Source organism: Calypte anna, chromosome 28 (assembly GCF_003957555.1).
Source record: "Calypte anna isolate BGI_N300 chromosome 28, bCalAnn1_v1.p, whole genome shotgun sequence".
NCBI lineage: Eukaryota > Metazoa > Chordata > Aves > Apodiformes > Trochilidae > Calypte > Calypte anna.
In genome coordinates, this window is record NC_044273.1 from 865,588 (window position 1) to 879,553 (window position 13,966).

Consider the following 13,966-nt stretch of genomic DNA (forward strand, 5'->3'; position numbering starts at 1 on the left):
AACCTGAGTCCCACTGTTCCTACAGCATCCACTCAGCACTCCCCTCCATGGGAAGTCAGAGATCACCCCTTCATTATGGGTCTAGAAAAAGAACTATGTCAAGCACTAATAATAGCTCATAAATTGGAGGTGACTGATTAAAATACTATGAGTTACTCTACTTTTGAGCAGTTGTACAGAGGCAGCACTGCAGATGTGAACCTTGCAACCTGCTGCAACACAGCACAAGCCCCCTGCAGGTACTCCTGGCCATGGCAAGGACATCCCCCCCTCCCTCCCTGGTTCATGAGCAATTTTGTCATTTACACATTTTGATAAACAACAGTTATTTGTATGAATTTCTCAGTAATTCAGAGAGCCAAATGTCACAATATTTACATTTCAATTTCTTTCCAAACAATCCTGTGTCTGTGCTTGTGGGAGGGATGTGGTAAATGCATGATTTTAAAAATATCTGTACAGGCTTTACTTAAGAAGTAAGCTTAGCTGAGGTTCTCTGTTCAGAATTATGATTTAAGTGCTGAAGATATCTGCTACAGAAACCACGAAAATTTAAAAGCAGAGAAATAATCTCTTCTTAGAAAGCCACACACGCACCAGGGCATTTCACATTCAATATCACAGAATCAACTGCCAGAGGAACCAGGTCAGAAACAGATTACCTAGTTCCAAAGTAAAATCCTGCCTCAATACTGGTTTTTTCCACCAAAAAGGCATTTTTAACTTACCAGTCTACTGGCCTGCCTTTACCATTTCTTCCCTTTATATTAAACTCTGTGTATTATCCAAATGATCTCTTAGTGTTTTACCATGTCCTGGTGTAATACTCATGCTTCAAGTCATAAGTGTTTGCTGCTAGAAGCAGAGGATGTTATTTTTAAGAAATGGCAGGTCACAATAAAAAGGAATTGTACAAGGTCTCCCATGCCAAGGGACACTGCCATGATTCAGGTGAGAAGAGGCAGCACTGAATTTTAATGAAGGGCTTCATACTCCAAGCAGCAGCCATGTAATGACAATTTACACAGTTAAAATCTTGTGATACCAGAGTAAGAATTCACCACCAGGACACACAGTGAACACACAGAACTTGGAGGAGGAGCAGCAACCTGGTTTAACAGAATAATTTATCTGGCTTTTCTCTCAGACAGAGGGGTACAAGCCAGCTCAGGTGGATCCACATCTACTATTTTGAGGGTTTTACTAAAAGGCTTTGTTGACCTTGATGGAGCTCCTGTCTGACCCATCCCTGCAGCCTACAGAGCTCCCTCAAACAGAAGCTCTGCTCTCTCTACACAGAGGGTCTGAAAGAAAGCTGACAAATGGATTTACTTGAAAAAAAAGTATACTCCTTAATACCTTCACTAGGTGTAGCAACAGTCTTTGCAAGAGGAATTTGCATGTTCAGGGAGAACATGCTGAACACCAGACAATGCTCTCTTCTGGAGAGAGCTTCTGTCCTTCTGGACAGGAGGGGTGGATCACATCTGCCAAAACTGGAGATGGCATTGTCCCCAAATGCTTAACTATGAAGAGTCCAGGTGCCTTCTTCCAGGAAGCAAAAGACTTGGGATTCTGAACTGTCACCTGGGACTGATTCAGGTCCAGACAACTCCCATGGGAAGTTTAAAGTCTTGAGTTTAAACCTTCTTATAGCAGAAAAACACACAGTTAATCAGCAGTGCTGCAAGAATGATCTATACCACGTGCAACTGATCTACAACTTCATTGTACCTAGCCTTGAATATTTCATGCCCACATACGAGTACTCTGGAGCACTGTCACAGAATCCTTCCTGTGTTTCTCACTGCCACACTCTTCTCAGGGCCCAGTACCAACGTGCAGGTTCTCAGTCTTCCTGTCCATAACCAAAGAACACTGCTGCCATTTCCTATAGCATCTCCCCCCAGACTATTTAAACATTACCTTAAGTTCCCTGAAAACCTCATGAGAGTTGAATGCAAACCACTGTGGAAGGGACCAATACAGAGAACAGAAAAAGCTCAGTAATGTACAAGCAGCACAGCTGAATTCAGGCTCCTGAGTCACTGTCAGACTCAATGATCCCAGCAGCCTCCAGGCAAACCAGTGACTTTTGGAAAGTATACTAGAGAAATGAAACTAAAATATGGGATTTTGAAGAGCAGAAAGAAGTCCTTCCAGAACAGCTGTACTTCAAGTCCTTGGTACTTCAAGTCTTTCGACTACAAAGAACGAAAGGCCCTATATATAGAAAGCTTTAAAGGATCAGTAGGTATTAACTTTTTGTTAATCTGTGTGGAGTTGCACTGTCATGAGTGAGCAATATGAAGAAAACTGATCTATTAAGTCCCCTTCTTAAACCTGAATCCCAACTACCAACCCTGGATTTGCTATTGCATTTCACATCTACACAAATCTAAACAGGTACGGATTTGGATCTGCCACCTCTGCAAAGCATGGAGGCTGGGGGAGAAGGCTGGAAGCAGGAGGCTGCACTGAAGCATTTTCAGGCTGGCCAATGCCCTCAGGCTGTTCAGAGAGCCAAGCCAGACAGTGAAAGGGAGAACTGCTTGATGCAGTGAAAAATAATAATAATAAAAAAAAAGGTAGTCAATCAGTAAAGCCTAAACATTTGCAGGAAAAATCCCCCAGAGTATACATACTGAAACAAGACAAAATCTGGATACCTTTCCTAGCACTGATGGGTTTTGCATAAATCCTTCTAACACAGCAATTTCCTAGTGTGGTAATCAAAAATAAGGACTTCCCAGGATATAACTGGGAATATAACTGTCTTAATATAAGAATTAACTGTCTTAAATGCTTTTGAGATCCCATGAAGAAAGGAATGCAAAAGGAAAACACTTCCAAGTGAAATAACTTGAAATAACTTCCAAGTTATGCTCACAGTATTGATTATAATATCAATATATGCCTTAACTATTAATTCCTTACTAATTCTGTAGCAGCCTTTGAAGTTTCCCCAGGATGCTACTCAATTGCTCACACAGTTTTGCTGGTCAACCAAGGAGCACTTCTAAGTCACAATATTTATAGACCTTTGGACATTCCCAGCCAGACTGCTTTGAGCAAGCAAGGCAATTACAAGGCAGCCTTTCACTCCTGGTGTAGTGGAGAACAAGCAGGGCCATTAGGCAAAAGAACCCCCTCAGAATGATGGCAATCCAGGCAAAACTGCAAGTCTGCTGTCAGAAGCTGAAGGGCATATGATAACACAGGGGAAAAAGCTGACAGGAGCTCTTTTATTCCTGCTAGGTTGCCAAGTGGGAAAAAAAAAAAAAAAAAAAAAAAAAAAAAAAAAAAAAGCCTTTCCCAGTGGAAAAGGCTCCTTAATAGAATGCTATAGCAACCACTTGGGTGATTGTTTGCTCCCACATGCCCCTCAGGAGGAGAGGGAGTACAAAAGCACAGAGCAGCAGAGCTAAAGCCCCAGTAAAGCATGTACATGTTAGCAAAAATTGCTCAGTGCTGTGAATACAGCACAATGCCCTCACTGCCAGCTCTCCATCTATTCCACCAAAGAGATGCAGTAAGCATTTTCGATCCATTACCAAAATACACAAGCTCTTTTTAAAAATACACCCAAATTCCTCAAGAATTCCAAGACCTCACCCAGAAACTATGTGCACTTAAAGTAGCACAAATGGCTAAAATAAGAATAAAGGTATCAGGAACCAAAGACACAAACCCTGAGAAACAGAGAGAGGGAAGAAGGAAAAAATAGGTCATGGGAAGAAGCCAAAATATCACTTTGTAGGATTCTTCATTTCCTAACTCATGTTTTGTGAATAAGCTTTGAAAAATCACTAAAATTCTATTGGTTCCAAGCTCCAGCCAAGACAGAACCTGGGGCTTGCTGACAACATTCTAGAGGTTCACAAAAGATGAGCTGATTTCAGATTCAAACCTGTCACTTTCTGCAACAGCAGAAATGATATGATATGACCTGATATAAACGTGTAGCTATACTATTCTAAAAGAGAAAAAGGTTGGAATAAGCAGAACATAAAAATAAGTAACTGAAATAAGCACAAAATAGAACATTTATTTTAAGCACTGTAGGATTTCTCTTTTTTTTTGTACCACTTTGAGACATATGCTCACCAATAAACTCCATGAAATCACGTTGAGTGCAAGCACATGATGATCACAGAATCAGAGATTCAGAACAGTTTGGGTTGGAAGGGACCTTTAAAGGTCACCTAGTCCAACCCCCTGCATCTTCAACTAGATGAGGCTTCTCAGAGTCCTTTTCAACCTGACCTGGAATGTTTCCAGGGATAGGGCATCTACCCCCTCTCTGGACAACCTGTGCCAGTGTTTCACCACTGCCACTATAAAAAATTTCTTCCTTATATATAGTCTAAATCTCCCTTCTTTTAGTTTAAACCCATCACCCTTTGTCCTATCCCTATAGGCCCTGCTAGAAAGTTTGTCTCCATGTGACCATCTCACATGAGAGGAAGATGCCCACTGCTCCAGCTTCCACAAAACAACCAACAACTGATCCCCCCCCTTTTTTTTTTCTGATAATATTAAGAAATACTACCTGTGGGATGCAAGCCATGTGACACAACCATGATGCTTGACACAAAAGGCAGTTAAAACACTGAGATTTTGTAGGGGGTGAAGCAACTTTTAATTTATTTGTGCTTCAAACACAAGATCCTGTTACAAGCACAGTACAGATCAGCTGCCACCTCCTAACTGAGGAAGAACACTGGAGAAATACATATCACTTGCCAGGCTTCTAGCAAACCCCCCAAAAGCAGCACTTCATGTCAACAAATACCACAGAACCAGTCATATGGAATTTATACACCTATAATGGAGCACAGCACCTGAAACACAAGCATTGTGCCATGGCAATACAGATTAAATCAACTGAAACAGCAGACAAGAGCATGACAAAGCAACATGTGCTGCTTTCCACTCACTGGGACACAGTGCTGGAGATAAGCATATTAGTTGTTCACTTCTGTCACAGGTAACTGAAAACACTTTATTATTTATATACTGTAGAAAAAGCTATTTGAGACGAGTAACAGAATCCTTCATCAGGACTACTCCATGCTTGGAGAGAGGGAATTCCATGGCAGACACTACCTCACAACTTCACTAAACCATAAGCTAAGCAAGTTAGATGAGCAGGTAACAGATATGCAGTCACCAGAAACTGCACAGCATGCAGGTAAGGAGCTCTGCAGCAGCCACAATAAACTGGTGCAGAGGGAAGTCAGAGCAGTAAAGAGCTCAGAACACAGGCTACAACCTGAAAGGCATTTTGGAAAAGCCAAGTTTATCTTTCACTCAGCTGCTGATATTGCCATGTGTGCTGGAACATGTCTTAGTTTGCCTTTGTGACCCTGCTTTCCAGGGATTTATTCACTCATCTTTTAGGTAGCCTTAAGATCACAGACCCATGTACCTTTCTCACTAAACATGACTGGCAGGCAGGTGAGTCTCTGGCACTGGATTTGCAGCAGTCTTCTCCTCTATTATTTATTAGAAACATGATGCATTATCCACTACCCCATTGTCCATTACAACCCAAGAGAGACAGCAAGACCAGCAGTGACAGAGGAATGTGAAGTCATTTTACACTTCTTTCTTTTCTTGATGTTTACTAAATTATATGTACTGACTGCAACTGGGCATGATCCATCCATCTCTCCTAAACTGATTCACAGACCAATAAAACCCCTGAACCTTATTTTTTAAAATTCAGACAGATGCTAACCAAGTCATGTACACTTGCCAGCTTCAGAGCAGACACAAGCAACCCCAAAGAAAAGCACCACAGCACAAGAAACTGTGGAAAACCAGGTATGAGCTTCTGAACAGGTATGGAACATTCCCCCAGAGGGATGGGATTTCAGAAAAGAGACAGACAGCTGCAGCTGCTTGTCCAAGGTGCCTCCAAGTGAGAGCCAGGTCAGGGGGACTTACCCAGAGGACGACACTGCCCCAGACACACTGAGAACCACAGCACCAGCACCATCTGCTGAGGGCCCACCTCAAATCCTGGGCTCAGTTCTGAGCCCCTCAGGACAAGAAGGACATTGAGGGCTGGAGAGTGTCCAGAGCAGGGAATGGAGCTGGGGAAGGGGCTGGAGCAGAAGTGTGCCCAGGAGCAGCTGAGGGCCCTGGGGGTGTTGATCCTGGAGCAGAGGAGGCTGAGGGGAGACCTTGTGGCTCTCTGCAACCCCCTGAGAGGAGGTTGGAGCCAGGGGGGGTCGGGCTCTGCTCCCAAGGAACAAGGGATGGGATGAGAAAATGATTGAGTTGCTCCAGGGAAGGTTTAGATTGGGTATAAGGAAAAATGTATTAAATAAAGGAGTGCCCAAGCATTGTCATAGGCTGCTGCAGGGGTGGAGTCCCCATCCCTGGAGGTGTTAAAAAAATGTATAGATGTGGCACTTCAGGACAAAGTTTAGCAGGCATGGTGGTGTTGGGCTGACCCCTGGTGTAGGGTTGGGCCTTTCCAACCCTAATGACTCTTTGATTCTATGATTTCCCTGAGCATAAGCACATACCAGCAGTCCCCATGGATAGAGCATTTGGGGCAATTTACCCCAAGACAACAGAAGTATTTCACACAGCAGAGCAGCTATGCAGGAAGCTGGAGCACAGCTACAGAAGCCATGCTGGATCCCTCCCCAGGCAGCCCAGGCCAAGATGCCAACAATTAAGTGGGTATTAAGAAAGCAAAACCCAAGCAGCCCAACACAAATCTGTAAGCCCGTATCACCAGGAAGGCTCCAGAGACATCCCTTAATATAGCTGCAGTCTGATCAGTCCCTTAATATAAGTACAGCTCACAGTATTTGTTAATTTAATTGCACAGCAATTAAAAAATCCTCAGGGGCCTGTACTGTCTAAATCATATTGGAGCAGTCAACTCTTAAGACCAGAGAGATGTGTCAGACACAAGTGCTTATCCCTGCAAACACAAGATCTATTCAAATTTTTATTTTTTTTATTATTATGCAAAAAGCTATGCAGTAGATTTTTCAATTGGCTGTTTCCAGACATATTTCTGTGTACAGTGTCAGGCTCTGGTAAAGACAGGATTCATTAAAAGTGTATAAAAAGTGTATAGGAAATATTCACTGCCCTCTAAAGAACTGATGTACCTACTTTTCCCAAGACTCAGATAACTAGAATTAGTTCAAAGGGAAACAGCACAAAAAGAGATGCTTATTGATGTATTAATACTATACAAAAATGTAGCACCAAAAAAATTAAAGATGTAATAGCAGCTGTGAGTACTTCTCAGCTATAGAAAGATAAGGACAATGAATAAAAAGATGGTTCGTGGCCTTTGCTGATTTCTTGAATTCTGTACAAATATTTGTGTAATTAAAGTAAATTTGTTCACCTGCTCCCTGCTGTACAATCATTCCAGTTGTTCTAAACAAACTTACAGACCTGAAGGCTGAGGGTGAGTCACAGCATGACAGCTACAGGTGACAGATTTTATGCAGTCTGGATTTGCCACAAAGATCAAGCCCATCAGAAGAAATTCAACATACCCACATGGGCCCCTACTGCCCTTTATACACCTTATGGCATACACAGCTCTCTGTAAAAGCTCTCAGGTTTGAACACCTACGTAATAAAAGAGAGATGAATTAAAAAGAAACAGCTAAATCAAAAATCAGCACTAAACTACACGGTCTCTGAGCTGTTTGCCCATGGGCCACTGGTAAGCTGGTATGAAACATTTTTACATGCTCACTTACACCTCAGTATTCAAAGGACTCCTCAGTATTTCAGGTTCTTTTAATGAATTCTTCAAAAAAAGTACTTGGCTCCCTCATGAACTAGCAATGCTACCACTGACCATGTTATTTTCTGCACTTTTTCCCTTACTCAAGTATCTCCCTGCTTCCTGTCACCTGGATTTAACCAGACTCCCTGTTAGATCATAAAGTATTTCTTTTTTTCAGCATGCACTATCAGGTTTTTTTTTTATAACCTAAGGAACATAAATGCTTCTTTGTAACTGATCCCATGACTCGGCCTTTATGATGCACGTTGTTTAATGCTTCCCCTGCTTCTCATCACACCAAAACCAGGACACTCCACCAAACACTTAAGTGAAAAACTTAAAGGTATTCTTTGTGCACCATATATATTCATCAACCCACATCGTGCAGGAAGAGGTTTTTTCAGCCACTTTTGTGGACACTGATGACATTAGAGGAAATCAAAAGGCACAATTTTCTGCACTCAGTGCTAGGACAAAGCAAGCTGCATCAAAAAGCATTGAACTGGGAACTCTGAAGATGACCACAGTACAGAAATGAAGTTGGGATTTTATCTGGCTTCGATTTTTTGGACATTCTTCCTCTGGCCTTGCAAAAGGTGCAGTGCATGGGCCCCTCCATTTCTTAGGATGAGGTACCAGAAAGCTGTTCCTCTCCCCTGGACCTGCCTAGACAGAACTTTTACTTGCACATGTGAGCAAGTGATCTGTCTGTGTTTCAAACTCCTGGAAGAGATGGCTACAGAAGGATCTGGACTGGGAACAAAGCTATTAGCCCCACTTATGCCACAGTCAATTAAGTAATATTTAACACAGGAGAAAGCCAGAAGCTAATGAAAGGCAGCACTAATGCAAAACCTCAGCTGTTGCCTCTTGTAATCACAGAGAAAAAGCCCATATCTTGGCTCAGGTTCCAGGGCTCCAGGCCCTTTATTCCCTGTGACACAGCAGGTAAGGCAGGGACATGGTTTCACTGGGCCTTGCTACCTCAGAGGCCACTACTACTCTGCTTTTCTTACCAGCTGGTGTGAGGTCCTTCCCCAGCCTCTGGTGTGTCTTGTTTTTATTCCCAACTTTGTCTTTTCCAGTGATTCACACGCTCAAAGAATTAACAATAGCAACTCTGGATCCACTTGAAAGGGGGTGAAATAATGAGCTCCCTTCAAAGATATTAACACATCTGAGCAGCAGTAACTGATGGAGCATCAGGGCCTGAAAGAGCTGTCTGTTATCAATGAACTGCACACTGCCTGTCAGTCTTGGGCACCAAATGCTTTTTTATCATTCCTCAAAATTCCCCTGTTAAGTCCCACCCCATATCCTTGACCATTAAATACTAACCCCGCAGGAGAGGCCAGAGGCCAAGCTGTCAGAAGACCACTGGGTCAGACAGCCTTCAGCCTCACTGATGACAGGCTGTGTCCAGAAGAGTTTTGTGATGTTGAAAGATTCCTACAAACTCCTTACCCCACGATTTCATTTGAAAATGTGTCAGCAAAGCAGCTGAAGTGTGCAGTCAAGCAAAGCAGCCCTAGATTTAGAGGAAAAGGTTCTTTTACACAATACAAGTTCACTGCCCTAAGGTAAGGACACTCCAGTTTGCTAAGCCTGCTCTTTCTGAGCAGTCAAATACATATTTCACAGCATGGAGTCCCAACATGTCTGTTAGCATTGTATTAACAATTAAAATTAATTTTTTGTCCCAACCAGAAACACAGATCACTCCACCAATGTGCTTCTGTACCAAGCAACTTCTTAAAAGAAAACCAGAAACAAGATACTTGTGACCAAATGCTACACACAAAAAATGTGATTTCTTAAAAATATGCTTTTCCTGAAAGCATTGAGTACCAAAAATGTGATGTGCTAATCCTGGAATACAAGAAAGGAGAAGGATTTTCACAAGTTATGACAGAAGTGAGCAGACATTTTCTGCAGGATTTTTTTAACCTCTTCTCCTTCCTTTTGTGTTCAAAGGCACTTGAAACACAGAGTACTATGGTCCAAACTGGACAAAGCATCATTCGTTTAACATCTCTGATTCTCTTACTTTATATAATTTAAGTTTCATAAAAGAACCTCTCATCATAGCATCTGACAGTAGGTCCCTTGTTGGGAACAACAAATTTCTTAACTGTGAATGCAAAACACTGTGCAAGAGCCAAATAGCATCCCAGGATTTTCCCTCTATTTCACATCTGGGAGCACATCCCTAAACAGAAATAATTTCTCAGTTTACCTTGGTAAAAAAATCCATTATTCTTTTAACAGCCTATGATAAAAGCCATGTGCTGTGTAGCATATCCACTGGAGAAGGCACAAAGTGAAAGGAGCTGCTCCATAGGGTACAAAACCACCTAATAACAGGTGAAAGATTCACCTTTATTCTCCAACTAAGAGAGAGAAAGATGTATTAGAAGTGAAGGTCAGGGGAGAATGGAACAGGACCAAGTTTTTCTTGAAGATTTGGTTTTCCCTCAATCTTTGAACAGGCACTGGGAACCATCACAGATTAAAACATCTGTACAGACTGTTGAAAAATAAACACAACATTTCAAACCAGGAAAAGATCTAATGCTGCTACACCACCTCATTCCTTCCACACTAGTGTTTGCTTTGCAGATGACAATGCTGCTCCAATTTTCCCCAGAAGATCTGAAAATGGACACTTGATGTCTGCACAGAGAAGTGACTGTATTAACCAATCCCTGTCCCTTACCTCTCACCTTTACATAAGACAATCACTTCACCTTCAGTGTTTTAAATTCAAAATAAGTGGGACAGTTTTGGATACAGACCAGAATCCAAAATGAAAATGGCCTCTGACAAGTAGTTCTGCAGCAAGGCTGAGCTGAATTGCCAGGCAGCCCCCAGTGCCCTCTAAGTTCCCCTACTGAGCATAGAAGAACACATAAAATATATTGGTAAAGAGCTCACAGTGCTCCATTTATTTCACAACAAGCCTTGGGGTATGTGCTTAGGAGTTCCAGCAATCCAGGATGAACATCTGACCACTGAGAGTGCAGCAGGTCTGCTGAAAAGCTGCAGAGACTCTGCCTCTAAACTGAGATGGCAACCACTCAGTGCATCCTGCAATAGCACCAGTGAAATACCAGAGACCTGGTGATGGTACCTACAAAGAAACTGGGGAAGAATGAATCTTACTATATCCTCTCTACTGGGAGAGGCTGCCCAAAAAAGATGAGAGGAAAAAGTGATGGCAGAATTTCCACGTGAATAAATTCTGAAAGAGACAACAGATACAACAGAAATTAATCCTCTGCAAAAAGCATAACTCAATCATAAGGCAAAGAAGCAGGAGTGGTTTTAAGATGAGACACTTACCCTGAGACAATTAAATGTTGAACATTCAGTACTGGAGCAACACTTAATACACACAAATAAGAATGAAGGCATTGTAGGAAAGAAAAGAAGAGTTTTTGTAGTTCCTTACTCTGCTGTTCTACTTTTGTTACATCACCTGAAAATTAACAACTGGCCATGACCACTGCCTGGGAAGCACTGAAGGACTTGATGAAGGACTCGATTCAAGGGTTGGACTCAATGATCTCTGAGGTCCCTTTCAACCCATCCAGTTCTATGATTCTATGAATCAACACCCAGATTTCTGCTGTGCCAGGATATAAACAGAAACTGCCCCTACAGTTATCTGCTTTAAAACCCCTCAAATTCTACTTCTTTAGATCATGCTACAGTCCAACCACTGTAATTGACATCAGCCTCTTCCTTACAGAAAGGGTTAACACATTTGCTTTGACCTCACTGAACTGTAGAGAGTGTATATTCCTGTGTAACAACTTCCTTCAAATATACAGAGCCCTGCAAAATTAATTCAGCAGTATTTTTTTTTCTAACTCTAGAGGAGATCAAAGTGAATGCATTATGACTACTTCTTGTCACAGAACAAACTCAGTGTGGCTTACAATGCACAGAACTTTTCATCCTAGCTGTATTAACACTTGTTCTTTTTACCCTTTGAATATATATACAAAATCCTGGAAAATAGTTACCAAAAATTTATTTTGGAAATGATAACAATACAGCAATCTTCCTCAAAGACGACTGGTGCCACAAAAGCCTGGACCTTCATCAGGGGGATACTCAGAGTTTTGACAGCTGAAGAAACACTTTCTGTCTGCACAAAACAATAAAGTATGTTTACTAAAAGCAGCATAACATACCACCTGGGCCTGAGCATGTTATGGGGAAGTGCTCCATAGAATTACTGTCCACCTGTTCCAGCTCTGAGTACAATACACTCTGAGGCTGGGGAAACATGCTGTTCCCACTCCCCCAGAGCTTCCCATGGTTTGCAGGGCACTGCACACTTTATGGTATCACACAGTGGTTCTTCTGTAACCAAACAATACACATGTATTTAACATATACTAAAATGAAAATGTTTCCCAGGTATCATCACTAAAACCTTGTCCTCTGTGCACAAACTTAAAAGCCTTTTGAATATTCAAAGTTGGTTTGGAAGTTGCATTTTCTGTGTCAGTCTAACAGCATCAGTAACAAAGATCACAGCTCTCCAAATTAAATACTGAATTTAGTTGCATGACCACAACTTTTCCAGATATTTTCATGGCTGATGCCATTTGGGTTTGAAGTCCACAAACATTTTTAGTCACTAGCTCCACAGCAACTCACTGATATTCCAGCAAAGTGTAGATGTTAAAGCATTTGTAGGGAAGCTTTTAGGGCCACGACTACTTACTTGAAGATGAACATAAACGATATCCTTAGTGTCTGTTACTTCCCAATTAACATGACACTTCAGGGTGGAAAGTCTCACATAACGTGCTCTGGATGACTAATTGTTTCACCTATACTAACTGGCTGATCACATGCTGGGAACGTAACAGAGAACAACAGCCCGACACATCCCATTGCTTTCTGACTACAAAAGGTTTGAAACAAGGAAAACGCGTTTTATTCAGAAGATACAAGACACGAATAATTTGAGAAATGAATTATGCCTGAACTCAGCTTTCCTCTGTATCAGCTTCATGATGAAGAACCTATAGTTGAGTGCATTAGCTGAGCGTAGACCGACAGGCAGGAATTCTTGTTTTATGTATCAGGGACCTCAACCCCACAGCGACTTCTGAGCAGGGAAAGCGAGTACCAAGCGGGACCCTCCCTGACCGTCCCCTTCAGCTCCCTGCTCCCCGGACGCCTTCTTGGTCTCGCACAGCCTCTCACTTTTAGCCTCCATCCCAGAGTCATCTTCCTCGTTTTGATTCCTCTTTGCACCTTCCCCAAACCAACCTCCCCTCGCCAGGGTGGCCAAGACACCCGGCTGCTTCCGGGCCTGCCGCAGCCAACCCTGCCGGGAACAGCCTGGGGGAAGGCTCCCACCCTCCCTGATCCCCCAGAGGAGCAGGACCTGACCGGGAAAGACTGACAGCCAGCAAGGAGGGATGAGGCGAGCCAGCCCAGGTCGGTGGGAAGGGGAACCGGCCACGCCGGGACCCGCCGAGGGGGAGCCGGCAGCCCCTTGGCGGCGGGGACCGGGTCCGCTCACCTCGTCCTCCTTGTGGTTGCGGATTCCGCGCACCAGGTCCTGCAGGTTCTTGTCAAACATGCGGTCGATGCTGCCCTTCACCATTTTCAGCGCCATGGCGGCGGGGCCGGGCCGGGCCGCGGGGCCTGCGCTCGGGGCTGAGGGGCCGGGCCCAGCCGGGGGGGGGGGAGACACCGCTGCGGCTCCTGCTACCGCTAGAGCCGGGTGAGACCAGCGGGCCCGGGCCGCTCACATGCCGGGCGGGGAAACGGGGGGCGCGGACGATGCTCGCCCGCGGCGCGGCACAGGGCGGGCAGGAGAGAGGGGCGGCCCCGAACCCCAACTCCGGGCTGCGCTCGGCCTCCCAGCGCCTGACAAAATGGCGGACGGTCAGCTGAGGGCTCGGCCCCGCCCCCGCCCGTCTGACCACGCCCCCGCAAATATCCCCGCGTTCTAGCCACGCCCACTCCACATCGGGCCACGCCCCACACCGGTGTTCGCGTCACTGACGTGTCCAGCCACGCCCCTGCGCGCTCCCGAGGGTCCCACGTGGCGGGAGGAGCGCGGACCCGGGTGGCGGGGACGCGCATGGGGCCGGGGTCCTCCCGTGGGTCCGGGGAGGTCCCTGCGTGTCGGTAATGGCTGCAGAACCGATAGAGCCG

The 13,966-nt window shown here is 44.1% G+C and overlaps 1 protein-coding gene across 1 annotated transcript in view; it reads right to left on the reverse strand.

The window, feature by feature from the left end:
• The window catches only part of AP3D1 (adaptor related protein complex 3 subunit delta 1), a 42,312-nt gene extending 28,588 nt beyond the window's left edge, over nucleotides 1-13,724 (reverse strand). Inside the window, exon 1 of the mRNA XM_030466354.1 lies at nucleotides 13,326-13,724. Within this exon, the coding sequence (XP_030322214.1) occupies nucleotides 13,326-13,421 (96 nt within the window). The 5' untranslated portion in view covers nucleotides 13,422-13,724. The remainder of the gene's footprint in view (nucleotides 1-13,325) is intronic.
• Between the last annotated feature and the right edge of the window lie 242 nt (nucleotides 13,725-13,966).